Source organism: Phyllostomus discolor, chromosome 6 (genome assembly GCF_004126475.2).
Source record: "Phyllostomus discolor isolate MPI-MPIP mPhyDis1 chromosome 6, mPhyDis1.pri.v3, whole genome shotgun sequence".
Classification (NCBI taxonomy): Eukaryota; Metazoa; Chordata; class Mammalia; order Chiroptera; family Phyllostomidae; genus Phyllostomus; species Phyllostomus discolor.
The window spans coordinates 154,593,328-154,614,502 of record NC_040908.2 but is presented as its reverse complement, the minus strand read 5'-3'; the positions used below and the strand labels follow the sequence as shown (position 1 = coordinate 154,614,502).

At 54.1% G+C, this 21,175-nt stretch overlaps 1 protein-coding gene across 5 annotated transcripts in view; it reads right to left on the bottom strand.

Moving 5' to 3' along the window:
• The window catches only part of PRDM11 (PR/SET domain 11), an 80,509-nt gene that overhangs the window by 25,959 nt on the left and 33,375 nt on the right, over positions 1-21,175 (bottom strand). The window contains exons 1-4 of one of the 5 annotated variants that reach the window (XM_036029279.1): positions 20,755-20,801; positions 19,518-19,642; positions 19,056-19,159; positions 18,222-18,484 (exon numbers count right to left, since the gene is read on the bottom strand). In XM_036029279.1, the coding sequence (XP_035885172.1) occupies positions 18,222-18,484; positions 19,056-19,159; positions 19,518-19,636 (486 nt within the window). In that variant the 5' untranslated portion in view covers positions 19,637-19,642; positions 20,755-20,801. Of the gene's footprint in view, positions 1-18,221; positions 18,485-19,055; positions 19,160-19,517; positions 19,643-20,236; positions 20,660-20,754; positions 20,802-21,175 lie in introns of those variants that run through there. The other 4 variants (XM_036029278.1, XM_036029280.1, XM_036029281.1 and 1 more) reach the window with 4 other exon arrangements.

Here is a 21,175-nt window from a genome sequence, read left to right as displayed (position 1 = left end):
CTCAGACTGTGACTGCTAATTATCTCTCATTATCTATGACCCCTTGTGCCCACTGTAACAAACCCCCTGAATTATAACGGGGCACGTGGCTACCTATAGTAACAGGACACATTTTTTGCTTCTCCTCTAGCTAAGTTCTGGCCAATAGAATGTAGATGAAAGTGCCGTGTGTCAGCTTTCTGAAAATTTCAAAAGACAGCTGCTACCAGCGTGCTGTTACCACCCTGTTGCCTGGGATGCAGATGTAATAGCTGGAGGTCTAACTACCAACTTGGACTATGAGGACAGTCCAAGCATTGAGACAGGATGAGCCAGATCAAGCTTTGCTCCCTGAGGCCTGGGTGGGGCGGGGCCACCTCATGAGAACATATTCCTAAAAGGAAACTGAATTCCTAGTTTGATCCAGCCATTGTTATTTTGAATCTCAGTTACTCGCCGTCCAACCTACTCCTGATAGAGACCCTGAACAGTTATTTTCAATTCGTTTTTAGAATACTCTACTCATTTTATTGTAATCAGAGTGAGTTCATTTGTCATGGACTTTTGGAGACTATCTTTTTTACATTAATTTTCTTCGTTAGTTTTGGAGATTCGTTCCATTTGGAGGTTCACGTTGAGTCTGAGCCTGTGTGTCCATCTCTCCCTCCCTCGCTTTTGTTTTCAGCAGCCAGTCGGGCTCCACTCTCCACCTCACACGGGGCACTTCTCCTTCATCGCCCTCAAGGATCCAAGACTCCCCGCCGCCCTGCCCGCTCCAGACGGGAGCCCTGTGGGCCTCTGTGTTCAGCTCCGTGATCGCTTTGCGTTTCTCTCTCTCTCTCTCTTTTCTGGGCCTCTCACTGCAGTGTGCGTGGGGGTTGGCAGAGTGGGCTGGGGCTCAAAGCATGAACTCTTAGTCCACCTGGACTGGGGTCCCCTTGGTCCCCCTGCACACCTTGCTACCTGTACTCTTTCTGTGGACATTCACATCCATCCCGAGACTCTCAAATGGTTCATTATTCACAATGTTCTATTTCAAGTTCCAGATGTGAGTATCTAATGTCCCATATCACCCCCCCCCCCCGCCCTTGGATGTCTCATGGGCATCTCAAACTTCCCTCGGGCCTCTCCCCTAAGCCTGTACATCTCTCATTTTCCCCAACACAGACTTAAAAACCACCATCCACTCAGGTTTTAAAAAACCAATCATCCCTACCCAAAACCACTGAGTAATAGATATACTTTAAATGGGTGAACTCCATGGTATGTGACATATATCTCAATAAAACTGGTTTTTAGAAAAGGAAGTCACTCCCCCTTCTTCCCTGTCTCAACCCCCACCACCCACCCCATATTTAATCCCTCAGCAAGTCCTTCAAATCGGATTTCAAAAATGTTCCTCTCCGGTGCTTCCTGCATCCACCCTGGTCTCAGGCCACCACCATCAGCTCTGTCTAGACTCCATCTCTCCATCTAGAGGTCGGAACTAACCTCCCTGATACCAGTTCTTAGCTCTCCACCAGTTCCCCTCAAAGCAGCCAGAAGACTCTTCCATCAGTGCCAATCCCAGCATGTCACGCTCCAGCTCCAGGGGGCAGCCCCTGCACTTATGATGCGACTCGGACTTATGGTCACAGCCTTCAAGACGACCCGGTCACTGGCTACCTCCCCAACTGCCCTTGAGTCTCTTTCTATCTTCCCTCACTTTTCTACAGCCAAAATGCTCCGAGAGTGAATGATTGCTCTAGTCACACAACCTCTTCTCCCCTCTTCTTAAAAAATAACAATCATGAACTATCTCAGGCACCCAGAAGTTATAGGGGACAATGCCACTGATAGCCTGGTACCCATCAGCTAGAGCCAACGACAACCACCACCAGCCATGTTTGCCCCAGACCTCCCCTTTCTCTTGCCGTAAGAAAATACCAGGATGTTGTTGCTGCCTACATCGCTGCCTCCAACTCGCTCTTCTGCTTCCCCTCCCTCCAAGGGTAACCTCCACCCCGAAGCTTGTGGGGAGCCTCCCCATTTTCACTCTACCAGGACTATTGTAAAAACAATGTACAGAACTGGTTTTGCATGTTTGTAAAGTTCACAGAAATGGTACCCAGGTGGACCTATCCTTTTGCACACTTTCCCACCGAACTTTGCATGGCTGGCCCCTTCCTTTTGGAGTCTCGGTTACTGTCACCCTCTCAGAAGAAGCTCGTCCTGGCCTGGGCTTTGAGAAGTTTCTTCCCTGCTGCACCCTGACCCCCACACACCTGCCTCCACTCAGCGTGCTCTCCATGACATCATCCCGTTATGTCTTTTTTGGAGACCTACTTACAAGGTGCATTTTTGTTATCAATGCTGCTCATCTACCTGTGGATTGGGTAACTGACTGTCCAGACCATAAGCTAACGAAGGTGAAGCGCACCATTCCCAGCACAGCGCATGGCACATGGTATCACATTGGTTGAATGGATAACTTGTTGGATAAAGAATCTTTTAAGAAAAAAGCAAGTTAAAGAAAAAATTCAGAGAACATTACTGTTTCAGTAAAGAGGAAATGAGCGGGGTGCTGGAGCTGGCTTATACTAGCTAATGAGAGATGACTGTAAAATTTTCCAAAATTTTGTGAACCAGTTGTTAAACCCAGCCATTATTAAAAATTAAGTTATATAAACTTACAAAGCAATTAAGTCATATTTTTAAAAGGTAATAAGTACTCACAGCTTACCACCTCCCAGTAATTTCCCTGCATTTTCCTATTATCTACGTCCTTGAAGGCGCGGGTGTCGGCCGCACCTGCGCGGCAGAAACACCGTGTGGCGGTTGCTCCCGTAGCTCTGTTCCCGGCTGCTCGTTCGGCGCCTTTTTGTTGGTAGCTGGTCATCAGCCACGGCGGGAGCATTTACACCCGGGAAACTGGCCCGTATAACTGCCCCTCCACCCCACCACCAGGTTATTAAGCATCCCACCATGCCTATGTTATTTTTTTTTAGATTTTTAAAATTTGTTGCTAGAGAGAATGTAAGGGAGGGAGAAAGAGAGGAAGAGAAAAATTGGTGTGAGAGGGAAACGTGGATCAGTTGCCTCTCGTGCGCCCCCCAACCAGGGACAGAATCTGCGACCCAGGCCAGCACCCTGACCAGGAATCCAGCCCGGGACCTTGTGCCCCGACCCACCGAGCCACACCGGTCAGGGCTCTTCCTCTGTTTATATGTGCGTGGAGAGTCTGGGAGATGCATGTCTCTAGAGGGATGGAGCGAGGGAAGAGGGATAAGGCTTTTGCTTTGTCTGTCTATTTATGAGACTGCGCTGCCTTGAGGTTTAAAACTCTGAGACAAAAACAGAAAATGTGCAGCTCAGGCATCTCCTCCCTGGCAGTCTCCCCAGACGATGCCCCAGCCTTCAAGGACCCTGCCCTGGAGTCTCACAGAACCCTGCCCTTTATCACAATCCTAATCACCCTACATTATCATTTTCTGATTATCCCTCTCCTGGGGACAAAAGAGAAGCATGTCTAGACCTGGCGGCCAATAGCAGGAGCACCTAGTGGGGGTTAAGAGTGCTGGGGCCCGAAGAACTGATGAAAATCTCGGCTTCACCATTTATGAGTGAGTGGCCGTGGGCAGGTGACTTCACTGGCCCTGCCTCAGTTTCCTCATCTATGAAATGGAGTAAAACCCAACCCCAGACACTGCCGTCACGACTGCTGTGGAAGGCACTCACAAACGACTGCTGTTAGCATTGGGATCGGGGTCACGATCACCAGTGGAGGGAGGAATGCCAGTTATCACTCATTCTGAGCGACGGGAGGTCTGTGGGCCAACAGTGGGTGGCTGTGGCCAGCCTGTTTTGCAGCTTTAACTGGGCGGAGAGACCTGAGTGGGAGCTGCCCAAGGCTTCTGTGGCTGGGTTCAGATGCAGACGTTAACTGAGGGATGTTTCTTGGCTTGTCTTTCCTGCCAGTCAGGATTTTCTCAGATCAAGCATTCATTCACTCAGCAAATATCACTGAGCGAGCAGCTACAGGCTCTGAGACATGGAGACCCAGGCAGAGAATGTCTTTGCTCTCACAAAACTCACAGTCCAGGGGGACACCAAAGACAGGTCGCCGCGGCCGCCCGTGGCCCCTGCTGTGGTGGGGAATTCTGTGGCATATGGGGACTCTGAGCTAGAGCTCTGTACCTGGGAGCCAGTGGAGGACCTTCTGAGGGGGTGTGGCATCTAAACTGAGGTCCTGAAGTAGAGGAGGGTAAGGGTGTTCTAGGCAAAGGGAGCAGCGACTGGCAGAACCACACAGGGCACGTAGACCATGTCACATGTGAGCAATGAGCCCAGGTGACCCGAAGTAGAGACTGGGATATGGGCCTCCAGCCCGGGACTGGGACGGCCCTGGACATCCAGGGACAGATGCTTGGGGCCAAGGCCCCAGAAGCTGGTTTCCCAGAGTCCTCCCTTGTATCATCCCTTGAGGTCAACTCCTCGGCCCCTCTGAGCCTGGTGTTCCTGGGACCAGCCCAAGCTCTGAGCACCGTGATGTGAGACGGACTTTGACAGCAGCGTTCAGAGCCTGGGCTGGTCAGCTTGGGAACGGGGCCCTTGGCCTGGAGGAGAAGAGCCCAGAGTAAGCAGAGCCATCATCAACGGAAGGAAGGGCTGCCACACTGGGGAGGCGGGGCCCCACCAGCGTGCGCTTAGAAGATGCAGACGTTGGGCAGGCATTGGTAGCTGGAGGGCCCTCTGTCAGGGAGGCTGAAGAAAGAGCAAGAATCTGTCCTAAATGACCTCTTAAAGTCTGCCTAAACCAAGACTGTATGTGGACAGACCCTCAGAAAATAATACGAAAGCATGAGTTTCGGCCCCCTGGGTTGAGCATGGTCCACATGGACCAGAGGGCTATTTCTGACCATGGTATTAACTACTACAGACATCAGTAATAACACACGAACAGCTGCCGTGGAGCAACTTCACACTGCCAAGTACTCTGTCCCCTGAATTCTCACAACTCTGTGAAGTAGCTACTATAATCCTCATTACACAAGTTAGGAAACTGAGGTTCAAGGTTGTTAGATTACTTGCCTAAGGCCACAAGGGAAATGGGCGTGGAAGCTGGAGTTCAAATTCAAGTCTCTACCCGTACAGTGCGTGCTCTTAAGCACTCAGCGGAGTGAGGGATGGTACCCACGCCCTCCCTCCTGTGACCTTGTCAGAATCCAGCAGAAATGTCCTGGAATCCTCGGTGAACTCCCATCTTTCCCTCTGGTTGGAGAAAATGTGCTGTGCAAGCATGCAGTTAACAGGGAGGAATATTCTGCTTTGCCAGAGAAACGTCCGCCACAACTGGGGATTCACTGTCGGGTTCCCCTACATGATCACACAACCGGATGCTGCGGAGATTGGACTTTCAAAACCTGATTTGCTTGTAACTTTCCAGGAATCCATCGAATCCATAACACATCTGCATTTTCAGCCCTACTGCTGGCCTTAGAGCAGAGCGCTTACAACCACGATTTGTGAAGCCATTCGCAGTCGACAGAGTGCTTTCGCACAGCACGCACAGCACGTCTCAGATGCTCCTCCCAGAACCGCAGGAGGCAGGCGGCAGCATCGCCTCCGTTCTCCAGCTACTTTCCAGTCCAGCAGACACAAGAGCAGAGGGATGAAGAGGCTGGCCTGAATTGGAACTTGAACTCTGACCTCTGCTACAACCAGAAACGGAGTGAAGGGCACTGAAGCTGGAGGGGTTCTCTGAGATGATTCGGGCCTGGGTTCCTTACCTGGTGTCCACGGACAGGCTTTGGCAAGGGACGTGGTCCCTTAAAATGTGCATAACACTTTGTAAATATTGACATATAAGTATAACTTCCTGAATGACTCAGAAATGCTCAAAAACCGTGATCCAACCCTTCCCCTCCCCATTGAACGGCTAATGGAATTAGTACTCTGTTTTGTCATTCTAAAACTATCTTTTATCAAATTTCAAACAAAGCCCTGGAGGCCTGGTAAATGAGATACATTTACCTGCAATCGCCAATTCCACATGCAGGTTTCACATTCTGCAATTTCACTCACAACCCCCCAGCCTTTCTTGCAGCCCACGTGAAGCTAATAGAGAGACGATGGAGCTGGCTGTGGTCTGTTCAGCACCTGCTCTTCACCAGGCGTGCAGCCAGCACTAAGACCCGTGGCTCTCTCTGTTCTGTTCGATTGGCCACCCCATTGTATGGATGTGAAAACTAGAGCTCAGAGAGAGCAAGGGACTCGCTCAAAGACACTCTTCCCGCAGGTGGTAGGTGTGTCTGAGCCCAGAGCCCAGTGACTGAGTCAGACAGCTCTTCCCATCCCAAGGCCCTGTGCTCCGCTTGTACAAGGCCCCCAGCCTAGGTAGGACCCAGACCAATCAGTCTTAGAACACACTTGGCTTCGCTCTTCATAATCAATCTGGCTGCTGGGGAAGCCGGTGAAATGAGCTCTGGGGCAAGAACGAACCCTGTCTCTTAGTCATGCCATTGCATAAAGGTCTCGGGGCAAGTGTGGGGGAGAGGTCCAGGAGAGTCTGCCCTCTGGGAGGCAGCAAAAATGCAAATGCACATGCAAATGGGCCTGTGGCTGGAGAGAAATTAGACAGAAATAAATTTTCAGTGTCAGCTATGGATCCGAAGGGTCCTCCCAACTAACACGGCCAAGGGCAGCAGCTGACAGGGCTGGTGTGAAAAGCACTCCATGCGGTCTTTCAGCACACGCCCTGCACATCCATGGTGGGCGGCTCCTCATCTCTCTCCCTCAGAGAGAAGAATAAGAGGCAGAAGAAAAGCAGGGAAAAAAACCGAAGCTCTCCAAAGCCACTTCACACCCACTGAGACAGCTAGAATCAAAAAGTTGGGTAACCACAAAGGTCAGCAAGGACGGGGAGAAACCAGAGCCTCAGCCACTACTGGTGAGCATGTAAAATGGTCCAGCTACTCTGGAAAACAGCCCGGCAGCTCCTCAAACGATTCGACACAGAGTTACCATGTGACCCAGCAATTCCCCTCCGAGGTGCACGCCCAGGAGAGAGGAAAGCGTATGCCCCCACAGAAACCTGTGCATAGGGTTCATGGCAGCATGTTCATTATCACCGAAAAGTGGAAACAGCCCAACTTCCAGCCATGTTTCCATGGCTGGAAACAGCCCAGCCATGGATGAATGAAAACACAAAATGTGGTGTATCCATGCAGTGGAGTATCATTGGGCCATAAAAAATGATACATCCTACAACACAGAAGAACCTTGAAAACATTGAGCTAAGTGACAGAAGCCAGTCACGAAAGACTACATCCTGCATGATCTCATTCACAGGAAACGTCCAGCACAGAGAAATCCACAGAGAGAGAAAGTAGATTAGTGGGTGGGAGGGCGTGGGGACAAGGAGCTGGGGTGAGAGCTAAAAGACAGCATCTCTCCTCAAGGTGACGAAAATGTTCTAAGATTAGTGGTGACGGTTGCACAACACGCCTCTGTGAATACACTAAAGACCATTGAATCACACACTGTAAATAGGTTAATTGCAGGGTATGCGGCTTGTATCTCAGCAAAGCTGTTGAAAATGAACATCTGCCAAAATCCATCAGCAGCGATCAGACAAGGGAAAGGAAACACTCATATACCATCGGCTTGAAAAGTATTCACTAGAGAAGCAGGAGTCCACAGGAGTGGCGAAGACCAAGTTCATTGACATAGTCCTATCTGGGGCTGGAGATAAGGAGCCTGAGATTTGGTTTGACGTCCTGGCCCCGTGATTAGCTGTAGAGCCCTGGACAAGTAACCTGGCCCTTTAAGTCCCAGTTTCCTGATCTGTAAAAGGGGGATGATCAACCTATTCCACAGCATGGCTGTGAGGACTGAGTTCAGACACACACGTGTTCTAGTGCCCAATAGATGGCAGCCATTGTTGTTGCTCTTGTTGTGTTGTTGCCGACATCACACAACAACCAGGGACCCATGGGGATTTCAAGGTGCCGAATCAGGCTCCAGGGGTGTGGATCAGAGAAGATGTCTCCTGGAGGAATTTTCAAATACCCCAAATACTCTATTATTAAAGCTAAGAAGTTTATTCAAAATTAGCGTTTCTCAACCCAGGGTCTTTGGACATATTCTCAAGATCCAAGAGTTTTAAGAATTTTTCAGTTTTAAAAATCAACAGAGGAAAATAACCCGAAGACGGCCACCGCACGAAAGTATTGTGTTGTGACTGAGTTGGCACCTGGGGTAGACCGAATTCTTGGCCCCAGTTCTCGCCCGTCCCTCTCGTCCTTGGCTGGATGACCCTGTCTTACAGGTGGCCTGTAGTACTTCTCTGCTCCTTGACCTTGGGTTTAGCCAGATGACTTGTTTGACCAATAGGAAGTTAACACACATGATGCAAGCAAAGGCTTGAAATGTGCTTACGTGGACAGGCTTGCCCTCTGGGACTTCTGCCTCCGCCAGGAGAAGCGCTTTCCCGGGGAGCCCCTGGCCCGCAGCCTGGGTCCAGAACAAACACACGTGGAGCACTCCTGACTCCCCGCGGGGAGGAGCTACCGGCCGACACTGGGGCAGAGCCACCCAGCCACGTCCAGCTAACTTGGCCGAACCACACTCCACCAGCCGTAGGTGGGCAGGAACAGCCGACGGTCGTTCCGCACCAGGGGTCCGCAAACCATGGCCTGTGGGCTCAGTTCAGCCTGCGACCTGTTTCTGTACGGCCCACCCGCTAAACATAGTTTGTGCATCACCAAACGGTTAGAAATACATCAAAAGAACAGTACTGCATCATGTGAAAATTATATGGAAATCAAATCGCTGTACCCACCAATAAAGTGCTGCTAGAACCTGCCACTCCTACGGCTGCTCGCACACGACAATGGCAGAACCGTGTGGTTGGGACCATGCACTGCATGGCTCACAAAGCCTAAAAGCTTTACCGTCTGGCCCTTTACACAAAAAGGCCCACGTTCTGTACCACTGACTTTGGAGGTAGCTTGTGACATAGTACGCAGCACACAGCACAACACCAGTTATTACTACTTAACATGAGCCCTTGAAGAAAGAGTAAGATGCAAGCTTAACACGTATATGCATTCTGGCAAAGGAAAGACCAAGAAACATCACGGCAGATGCGCTAACAAATGATTTCCCGCTGTTTCAAACGGAGACAAAGAAAAGAAAGGCATCTCACGGCGCACAAGAGCCTGGGCGTGCCGAGGGCCAAAGAGTTGTCTCAGTCGTCACTGCCACGTTCACCTCATAAACAGCACCTTGGATCCGAAATGTTCGACTGCCTGTGTTCATTTGAATTCTGTTGGTTTGGGGAGCTCTTGTTCATTTTATATCTGGACATCTGTCTTGGTTTTGTAGTTGTTTAAAAGCTGTAAGAAGTGTTTTTATCTAGCTTTCTGCTTATGCCTCTTGAAGGGACACTGAAGTCGCGGAACACGGGAACACGGCGTGGGGGAGAGGGGCACCGCTGTGCAAGCGCTCGGGGCAGGAATGAAGAGGATTGGGTGAGAGGCTGGTTCGGGGGGACACACCGGACAGCTCAGAAGAGCTTTTCATGTTGCGCTCTGGTTCCTGTAGGAGGATTTTGAGAATTACAGACTCGGTTCCAGCCAGGACTCGTTCGCTAGCACATGATATTTTCGGGAGGATCTTGGGCTTTGTTTGTGATCCCAAAACCAAGCTACCAGCATTTATAAAATAGTTATACAAGCCGAGCTTGTTAAATGCTTCTGGTGCTAAGAGGAATGTTAGGATCGAGGTGCATATTTTCATTCCTGAAAAGAGCTGGTATTGATTCAAGAGTCTCTTCAGATCCATATCTTAGAATAGAAGTGACTTTTTTCTAGCATTGTCCTCCACTTTTCCTTGTGAGCACACTCCACTCCTGCTATACCCCATGAGTATCCCCTCCCCAACATTACAGATGTGCCCCTGGGCCTTGGTACGTGCTGTGCCCACTGCTTGCAATGCATGTTCTCTCAATTCTTGATTCCTTAGGCCGCTCATTTCAACCCCTCCCTCAAAATCCAGTTCGGGCCCTGTAACAGTGTGCATGCCTATCGCCTAGAGATCCTGGTTTCTAAACATCACTCCCCACTAAAATGAATCAGGGCCCCCAAGAAAGATGGCTAAGCACAACTTTTTGCACCAGACAGTAAGAACGTGCTAAAATAAGAACGAGAAGCCAGTCTGAACAATCCCCCCCTGGCCAGTTCTAGGGTAATTTAAACACCAAATAGAATAACAACAGTACTAGACCGAACCACACTGAAGGAAGAAAGAATCCATGAGTCCACACTGATACTAAAAATAATTTTTAAATAGGGGATGGGGTGGGAGAGAAGTTAGAGCACTTTTTTTTAACAGAAGAATGTCAAGTAGTGCATGTAGAAGGTGTAGTTAAAAATCGTTTTAAACTAAGAACAATAATTGGTACAAGCAAGGCTCATCCATCACTGCGAGAACCGTCAGTAAGAGACGAGGTGAGCTGACACCGCACGCCTCCCGATGTCCGCAGCGAGGAAGACACAACATCGTTGGTGCCAAAAATCTGCGGTCTGAATCCATCATGCGGAAGCAATCAGACAACCTGAACCGTGGCACGCTCTGCAGACAACTGGCTTACACTCTCCCCAAGTGTCGATATCACGAAAGGGAAAAGCAATGCGGGGAGAGCCATTCTAGAACACAGGAGACTAATGAGACGTGACGACTAAAGGAAACGTGCGATGCTTGAGTGCACCCCGGGTCGGGGGGGGGGGCGAGCTGGCTCCGGGCAATGGGAAAACTATGAACATGGACCGCAGTTGAGACAATACTGCATCCACGGTTATGTGTCCTGAGTGCAATAATTATATCGTGGCTCCATGGGACAGGGGTCGCAAATGACTGCCCGAGGTCAAGCCCAGCCCCCATCCGTTTATATACAGCCTGCAAGGTTTTTGTTATCTTGATCAATGAGAAAAACTTCTCATATACTTTCATTGATAAGATTTGCAAATTTATATGAAATTCAAATTTTTTAAAGATTGTATTGATTTATTTTTAGACAGAGGGGAAGAGAAGGAGAAAGAGAGGGAGAGAAATATCAATGTGTGGTTGCCTTTCATGTGCCCCTAGCGGGGGACCTGGCCCTCACCCCAGGCATGGGTCCTGACTAGGAATTGAACTAGTGACCCTTTGGTTCATAGGCTGGCACTCAGTCCACTGAGCCAAACCAGCCAGAGCTGAATTTCAAATTTTTAAGTGTTCATAAATAAAGTTTTATTGGCACACTCATCCATTCATGCACCATCTATGGCTGTTTTTACCCTGTAACGGCAGAGTTGATCAGTGGAGACAGAGACTATCTAGCCCATAAAGACTAACATATCTCTCCTGGCTGGCGTAGCTCAGTGGATTGAGTGCAGGCTTTGAACCAAAGTGTCGCAGGTTCGATTCCCAGTCAGGGTACATGCCTGGGTTGCAGGCCATGACCCCCAGCAACCACACATTGATGTTTCTCTCTCTCTCTTTCTCCCTCCATTCCTTCTCTAAAAATAAATAAATAAATAAAAATCTTTAAAAAATTAAGAGTACTATTAAAAAAAAGACTGACATATCTCAAACGGTTTGGAAGAAAATGAACAAAAATAAAGTCATTGTTATACAGTGTTAGCAGTAGGTAAATCTAGATACAGGGTGTGTGGGTAGTCACTATACTATCCTTATAACTTTTCTATAGGGTTGGAAATTTTTCAAAATAAAGAGGTCATAGAAATTAACCCACAAGCACGCACAGCACGAGCTCACACCGGCGCACACAGACACGCCCGGCCCGTCTCCAGTGCCCCTCCTCCCCTTCTCTGGGCTCCCCGCCTTGGTCAAGCCTGCCTGTCGGCGTTGCAAACGTCTGCCCACGCGTCCCTCTATCCCGGTTACTGAGGGGTTTCCAGAGGGTGTGCCACGGACTTTCGCACATCGAATTTCAGGTTTTAAAATTAATCCCCGTTTTACGATGGAAGCTGAAATGGAAAACGCTGCCACACCATTTCACGGCGGCGTCCCCCAGGACAGCAGGAGTCTGGCGGGCGGACAGTGGGTGGGCGAGCCCACCACACGCCGTCCTCCGGAGAAGGACCTCTGGGTGGACCTGCTCAGGCGCCGCCTGGGACTTCTCTCGCTGGGGACAGCGCACATTGGTAGCCACCCAGGCTTGCCGTTCCCGGCAGCTGCCCGACGGGGACCCCATGTAGCTAAAGTCCATCTATGGGTCATTATGGTGTGCACAGCTAGCCTTATTCCTGGCTCCGTGTAGGGCCTCCACCCTTGTTTTTCTTTCTTCTCTCCCAGTTTTAATATGCTATCATGTTATATTTTATGTATCCTGCTAGGCGGCCCCAAATCCCTACTGGAACACGACGGGGTCCAAGTAAGAGACTGAAATAGAAACTCCAGGCTGGCCTCCTCTTTCTCCTGCTGCTTCGCCCAGGCACGTGGCTGCCAGGCCCTCCTCAAGCGCCTCGTGCCTGCAGCCTCGTCTGCGGCCGGGCCTGCCATGGCTGAGGGCGGCCTGGCAACCCTGGCAATGAGGTACGGACTTTATAATTCCCGGCGAGATGAGAAAGCAGAAGGAGGGGAACTTCTTTTCTAAACAGCCAGGAGTGAGTATAAAACCTCATCCAAGGAGGCCTGGCCATGAAGGAGAGGTACCAAGTGGAAACAGTCATTTGGGCCATCTCACCCCAGGCTGTGTCCCCACCCCCGACGGCACGCACCGGGACCAGCACTGCAGACGGAGAGGGCACTTGTGCCGCACAGGTAAGGAGAATAGAGCAGAGGCGGCCAGGGCCAGGCGGTGGGAACAGGTGAGACGAGGAAGGGAGGTGAGGAGCACCAGGAGGCAGAAGAGAGGGCGGGTCACGCTGCCCAGCTCAATGACTCACGAGCTCTTCAGCTTCGTGAGGACTGACTCACGCTCTCCAGGCCTCAGTTTTCTCAGCCGTGCAAAGGATGGGACGATATCTGCTTCGCGGAGGCACTGCTAGGGTTCAATGAGACCATGCGAGCAGGTGCCGAGCATGAGCCCAGACATAGAGTAAGTGCTCAGTAAACACTGATGGCTACGCCACGATCAGCAGCATTTCCGCCGGAGCGGAGTGTGCACGCTGAGGAGGTGTGGAGGGGAAGGTGTTGTGCTGGACGGGGACCAGAGCCGTGAAGGCACACGGAAGGTCAGGGAGAGGCATTAAGTGTGGCTTTGGAACAGGATTTGACCAACGAATGAGGCTCATTTAGAACGTGAGGCTTCTGGGTCCTGATCCAACCCATCGTCTGGGACACACACACACATGCACACACACACACACATATGCACGCACACATGGGCCCTGCTTTCTTGAGCCATTTTGCACACCTATTCTCTCGAGGCCTTTAAGACCCCTCACTTTTCTGGAGCGCAGAGGTCAAAGCCTCCACATGTGACTTCCACCCAGTCCCTCCCCTCACCCGTCCACAGGCCACAGTTCACGATCCCAGGAAGGAGCCTGCAGGGGAGCAGCCTGCTGGCCTCCGGCCCCACCCCGGCACCGTGGGCCACACCCACTCCTGACAGCGCGCTGGTCTATGACCAGGGTGCAAATTCTGGGGCTTCTTAGTCTGTGTTTTCTTTAGACCCCAGACACACAGCAGCCCGAAAACCTGGGGAAGCTGCCTGCTTTACAGACCCCAGTCTGCCTGGCCGCGCTGTGCCCAGGTGCAGACTGACTCTGGTGGGAAAAGGAGGGGATCCCAGCAGCCCTGCCCTGGGCATGGCCCTAGGTTTGCTCCCCTGGCCACCGCAGGCTGAGAAGCCATCACCCTCCTCTGTTGAACTTCTATCCATCCTTCAAGACCCATCTCCAGTCTGCCCGGCCAAAACCATGTCCCCTGTCCCTGCCCCTGGAGCCTTCTGCAGCACTGCAGTCACCAGCAACTCTCTGCCCCCAAGTTCCTCGGTTGGGAATAAGCCACTTCCCCCCTCATTCACCTCGGTCCCTGCTCCCCGCAGCTGGACCACAAGTTCCAGAAGAGCAGAGAGCAAACATCATGCATTTCTGCTACCCCTAGAGCTCCCTGCTCAGGGCTGAGCGCTTGGGAGCGGCTCTGTGTCTGGGGTCGCACACACGACCCCATTCACTGCTCCCCTAGGCACGCCTTCCCATGAAGGAACTCTTCACAGCCCCACAGCATTGCGGACAGGGGCTCCCTCTGAAGGAGCCCAAGTCTACCCCGTACCAGCTTGGAAGTTGGGGCCACTTAACCTCTTCCATCCCTGAGTAAGAAGGGCAGCAACCTCCAACTGTGGGACTATTGTGGTATACACCTGTCGTATAATAATTGCTCGATGAACAGCCAGACATAAAAGGAGCCAGCCACCCTTGCAGGGCCCCTCGCCTCACCTCCCATTCACTCGCTCTTCAGTCCATGGCAATGTGGCTTTTGCTGTCAAACTGCCGCCACCAAGGACACCGAGGCCTGTGGGCTGGCCGAGCCAAGTGGGCTGTCCTCAAGCTCCCCCTCCACAGCACTGACCCCACTGCCCGTCCCTTCCCAGGGCTTCCGCTGCACAAATGCGTCAACTGATACACTGAGTTTCCCCTTCTATCCCCTTGGCTGCGGACCCCCGTGCTCCAATGGGCCTCTGGCAGCACCCCCAGGGTGTCTCCTGTGCACCCCAAACTGTACACCTCCACATAGGACTCGCCTTCTGCATTCTCCTCAACGTCAGACCACCTCTCTCCAGCTCTCCGCTCCTTTTAGCAGGTGGCCCCGAAACACTGGATTAACTTCTTACTGCTGCCTCAACAAACCACTGCAAACACAGTGGCTGCAAACAGCACACGTTTATGAACCTACAGTTCTGGGGGTCAGAAGCCCTAAAATCAAGATGTCAGCAGGGCTGAGGTCTTCCTGGAGGCTCCACAGAAGAACCTGTTTCCTCGTCTTTCCTAGCTTCTGGAGGCTGCCCGCCTTCCGTGGCTCCTTCCTCCATCTTCAAGGCCAGCAGGAGGGCGTCTTCCCGTCTTTGCTCTCTGCCTCTGGCTCTCCTGCCTCCCTCTTACAAACACGCGTGTCATCACACTGGGCCCACCGAATAATCCAAGGCAGTTTCTCCATCTCAAGATCCTTAGTATAACCACATGTACAAAGGCTCTTTTGCCATATGAGATAACACAGTCACGGGTTGCAGGGATCAGGACATGGGTACCTTGGGGGGAGGTGTTTTTTGGTTGACTAAGCCTACCCCCCTCTACCTGCTCCAGACCACCAGTGACAGGAAAAGTAAACGCTGACCCTCCGCCTTTCCACATGCAGTGTCTCCACCTGAACATTCTCAGGTGATGTAAAAGCTTACCCATCATGCCTTCTCTCTGCCCTAAGACTCCTCCCACTGGGGTTTTCACAGGTGTTCACGTCTGTCATCCACAGACTCCCCTGACCCCCTGTCTTCCTCCAGCCGTCACCTTCCTATCTCCGGTCTCTCTCCTCCCCTTCTTATCGCTAATCAAACACCCAAGAAGTGACTCTACTGCCACCTCCATTCTGATAAGGTCTCCGTCTCATCGCTCACCTGCAAGGGTTCTCAAGCATGGCACTGTTGGCGTTGGAGGCCCGACCACTTTTTGCTGTGGGAGACTGGCCTGTGCATTATAAAATGCTGAGCAGGGTCCCCAGCCTCTGCCTTCCAGATGCCGTAGCATATCCCTGTCCTGAGGTGTGAGGGCCGAATGTGTCTCCAGACATGGCCAAGTGTCCCATGGGCGGGAGGAGGGGAGAGCAAATTGCTCCAGGTTGAGGACCATTGTCTCAGAGTGGCAGCGCCTGCTAAAGTGGCCGATGGCTTCCCTGTCACTAAATCCAACGGCCACTTCTAAGTCCTTCTCCTGCTCGGCTTCTCGGCAGACTTTGCCACTGTGGGCCGTCATGGCCTCCCACCTCTCAGGCTGTTCTCTCTGTCTCCCTTGCGGGATGGGGCTCCCCTTCGGAACCACTAACAGCTGAAGTTCCTCAAAGCTTAGTCCCAGGCCCCCCTCCCCCGCCACCTCTCACTCAGCCCGTACTCCCTGGGGAGTGCCACCCACACCCCTAGCCCCTCTGACCACCTCTGCACAGGTGACTTAAGAAACGACATCTCCAAACCTCCTTTCCAAGCTCCAAGCCCACATATCTAACTGCCTCGTGGATGCTGCACTAGGATATCTCGGTGTCACTCCAACCCCACGAGTCCAAGCCAAGAGCAGCTCTCCTGCAACCCCGTCCCCTTCCGCAGACCCCTGTTTCCCAAGGAAAGGTCCCGCTCCTGACCTGCTGGGAGGGGAGCCCTGCCCCGGTTGTTCTGGACGCTTCCCTCTCCCTTCCTGGGGCCAGTTAGTCTATTTGCAAGTCAAATGTCTTCATCTCTGAAACAGTTCACAAACCCCTTCACTGGTCTTCATGGCTCTGCTCCCTCCCCGACCAAAGCCTCTACCACGGTGTACTCAGAGGACGGCCACAGCCCTCTGACCCGGGTGTGTACGTCCATTCACCGCCCATTCGTTTTCCATGCTGTGGTGAAAACACCCTTTCAAAACGTAAGTAAAATTTCCCATTGTTCTTAAAGTAAAGAACAGAAGTCCCAGTTTGGACCACTGGGCTTTAAATGGCCAAGCCTGCACTTCCTCCTCCAGGCCCTGGTGCTGGCTGCGCTCCAGGCACACGCCTCTTCTTTCTGCCGCTCAGCCACGCTGCGCTCTTTCCTGCCACAGGGCCTTTGGGCGCGCTGTCCCACCCACCTGGTGGCCCCTCGCCAGTCCTCCCCGGTGGGTCTTCTCTCCCTTCGGTCACAGCCCAACTACCAGGACGCCTTCCTACGGTCTTCCTACCCGCTAGCCTGCCTTCCTCTTCCGTCCCACACCCCCCATCTCTGTTCAAGCTGGACTCCTAAGAGTTGCCTCGGATAACCCCTCTTTATGTCTTTGAAAACCCCTCTTTGCATCTCCGCATCCCATCCATCAATAAATCTTGGGGATTATCCCTCCTGAATCTCTCTCACGTGTGTCCTCCGCTGGCACTCACATTTAAACCACCCTCTTTCCTTACCTGAACCCCCACCCCAGCCTCCCACTTGGAATCCCAACTCTCCAAGTTGCACCTCGCTTGAGATGCCCCCGTGGCTTCCCGGGCCCACGGGAGGGACGACGCACAGACCCTGGCTCAGGAGACGCAGCCTAATCCGGTCCTTGCCCCGCTCTCCTTGCCACTCAGCCCTCTGGCTCGTCGCTGTGGCCACAGGGGACTTCTCAGAATTCCTCTCTCTTGGCCACTCTGCCTGCGAGGAGCATTTTTCCATTTCCCTCCACTCTCCCTCCACCACTGCCACTCACTCTTCAAGTCTCTGGCTAAAGGAAATCTTGCCCAAACCGCTCGCATAGCCAACAACAACAATAACAGCGGCTGATATTCGCTACGAACTTACTAGGGGCAAGCACGACTCTAGGAACATCACAGCGCTGACTCATTTAATCCTCACCATTAGCTATGATTACCCTGTTAAAGAACAGGCACGCAGAAGTTAAATGACTTGTCCAAGGGCACATGAGATAGTAAATAGCAAAGCCGGATGACATAATGAACTCGGGCCGCAGGCCTCGAACTCCCGAACACTACGAACACAGCCATCTCCCGCTGTTCCCAGAGTCCTATGTTCCCCCTCCGGCAGTGCCACCGCGTGTGCACGTGCTTGCTCGGTGCCCGCTCTCCCCACCATGACTGCCCGCTCCCTGAGGTCTGCCACCCTGTCTGTCTTATCGAAGGCTTTCCCCCCAGCACCTAGCCCAGCACCTGACGTTACTGCTTTTCAGCCGAATGTCATGCTTTGCATCCCCACAGCCTCCAGCTCTGAGTCACCAGCCCAGAGGAGGACCTGGGAAAACCCTTCGTAAATGCCACTGAGTGGCGCCCCCGCCGACGCACACAGGGAGGACCCTGCACAGGGAAGTCGCCCCACCACTGATTCTGCTGACACCTGCCAGAGGAGCCCTTCAGCATGGCCCTCAGCCACCAAGGGTTGCTGCCACTTAGCTGGGGCAAGGGGACAGCAGGGTTCATCATCCACCTGCCCGGGAATGGCGGCAGAAAAGGTCTGGAGCCAGGCTGGGCCAGCGGAGGGCTCCCTCTGCTGGTTCCCTTCCATGTTCCTGGGCGCCCTCTCGCATGGCACTGCCCGGGACACTCACCAGCCAGGAGAAGAAGCCAGCTGATTTGTCCTGGGTGGAGATCTGCCCCTCATAGGGGCCGAAGATGTGGCCTTTGGGGATAACCTCATTTATGCACCGCACGTCATCCTCCCCATTGGCGTCCTTGACCACCTCCATGCCCTGTGGGATGGTGAGGGCAGCCCGGTCCGGGATGCCCACGGGCACCGGCGTGTCAGGCACGAACACCGGGGGACCGTGGTTCGGGCATTCGTCCACAAAGTACTCCTGGCAGGACTCACAGACTGGAGAGATGGAGAGAGGAGAAGCTCAGTTGTCGGGGGAGGCTGGGGGGCTGAAGGGAAGACCACCCTGAGGACAGCACAGGACAGTGGAAAGCACCGCATGGCACTCCAGAGCCCCAGCCCTGGCTCCACCCCAGCCAGCTATGGGCTGCCGAGTCTTCAGTAGCAATAACCCAGCACCCTCCCTGGGGGCTCAAGGACATGCCTGCCAACACTAAGGAAGCCAGTAGCTCCCTTTGTTTCAAGTTTGATAAAATAGAAGAAAGAGCACTCTCTGGAGTCAGATGGGTGTGGGTTTCCATTGCAATTGTGCATCTGTGGGCTGTGGGACGTGAGGCAGGGTTCTTAACCCTCACCAAGCCTCAGTCTCCTCACCTGGAAAATGGGACCAATAGGAACCACCTCAATGGCTCATGGGGAGAATCACCTAAAGCACGGACCTGTGTCTGGCACATAGAAGGTGAGTGACGATCATTTAGTATTACCCCTGCACATTCCCTAAGCACGATGGGGCCAGCACTTGGAAATGATGGGAGGAGTAGCCCAGCCAATAGCCCCAAGCTCCACTTACACCAGAAGTCCACTTGCTGGAAACTTTTGGGCATGATGAGGTCACGCTTCCCCTTCAGTTTCTTGTGCTCCACTTCCATGGCCGAGGGGTCTGGTCTCCTAGAGCTGGCCAGGACAGGGGCCATTAAAGAAAGCAAAGAAGCCATCAGAGACAGAGAGGCCGGCGGGCGGAGAAGCCGAGGCCACAGGAGCAGGGCAGGTGGAGGAGCCCCAGCCAGCCTGCCCCTCTGGTGCAGGGGGCGGTGGGAAGGGAGGAGTCCTGAGGCCTGGGCCTGGGCTTTCTGGGGCCACTCCCTGGGTTTTTCCAAAGCCTGTGCTCACCTCTGGTCCCAAGGGCTGTGCGGAGAAGGATAAGGAAGGTGGGCGGGGAGTGGGAACTTTCTGCAGGGTCTCCCACCAACCCGACCGACCCAGCCCAGGGATTCCCCCAGCTCCCTCTCCTGTCCCCACACAGGGGCCTCACCAGGGCTGGCCATACTCCTGGTCTCGGAGAGGGGAGCAGGCCTCTGTCTTCACCACGGTCACCATGTCCCCCACAGCCGCCTTGGTCTGTGCCAGGCACTCCTTCATGTTCTCAGTCATTCTGTTCTGGGGTCGGGAAGGTGGGGCCGGCACAGGAAAAGGATCAAAGAGACAGGAGAAGAGGGGTGAGTGTCAGAGAGGGCAATCGGGGGTCCTCGGAGTCTGGTTACCCTCCCTGCCATCCCCAGAGGAAGCGCTTGAGAACACAGACAACAAAAACAGCTGTAGCCTGGCCAAGAGGAAATGCCATTTCTATCCCAGGCTGGTCCTGGGGACGACTGGAGCCACCAGCCCCATGGGGTCAGGGCCCAGGGGCAGCCCGGGCCAGGAGGCAGAGCTGGACAGCACAGTCTAGACCCCGAAATCAAAGGGCAAAGAGTACGAGGAACCCGCAGGAGCCTCCGCACAAAACTCTGCAGTAGGGAACAGGGGAGGGACCGACTCAAGTCCAGCTGGGGCCAAGGGGCGCGGGCTAATGAAATGGGCCCTCAGCGCCTCGCGGTGAAGCCCCTAGCCCAGGGGCGGCCAGGGAATGCAGCCAGGCCCGCTTGGCCAGCTCAGAGCAGGTACGGGCGGAGCCTGGGGGTCCTGGGGTGGGCTGGCCCTGACTCCAAGCCCCACCCCGCTCTATCTAGGGGAGTCTCCCCAGTCACCGCTTACCGCCCTCCTCCACCACTGCGCCGGGCTTCAATCCCTCCCTCGGCACCCCAGGGTCCTCATGCCAAGCCCGGGGACACTCCTCGGGCCAGGGCAGGGAAGCGCACAGCTCGGGCTGGGACCGCGCTGGCCCCGGGACTGGGCGAGCAGCGTGTGTGACTCACTACCCGGGGCCCCGCTGGCCACACCCCTGCTCCTCGGCTAATCAGCCCCCTGCTCCCCACCGGGGCCCCAAAGCCAGCGGCGGCAGGGAGGGGTGTGGGGAAACATGACGGCCTGCCCCCTCCTCCGAGCCGGCGGGGACGGGGCGGGGTGGGGGGGGGCGCGGAAAGGGGCGGGGGCTGCCCAAACCGGGCTGAGCTACCCCGCTTTAGCCCAGGACCCCGCGGGTCGTCCCGTCCGCGTGTCCGGCAGGGAAAGTGTGAGACACCGCGATCAGGCCGGGGCGGCGCACGGGTCGAACTCGGGGGCGACACGGGAGGCCCGAGAGGGCGCGGGCTGGCTCTTTCCCTGTCACCAACCTTCCCGGCGGGGCGCTCCCTGCCCGGCCCGGCCGAGCCCGGCTCTGCCCAGCCCCCGCCCGCTAGGCCCGGCATTCCTTGCGGGGGCATGTGGCTTCTTGCCGGCCCCGGGGGCACGCAGTTGGCTGGCGGCCGGGAGGGGGGCGCGCGGGGAGCGGGAGGAAGCGAGCACCGGGGAGGGGCAGCGGGAGGGGGGCCCCTGGGAGGAATTCCAGCCCCTCTCGCGGGCTCTGCCCCCACGCGGGCCTGGGGGCGCCGGACGGGCGTCTGGTGCGGGTGATAGCGCGGCGGAGGCCGGGCCCTGTGGCACGGCGGGTGGTGGTGCAGGTCTGTGAAATGCGCGAGCAGCTCACGGCGCGCCCTCCCGGCCTCCGCAGCCGAAGCGCTCCCGCTGCAGAGCGGCCTGCTGCGCCACCAGAGC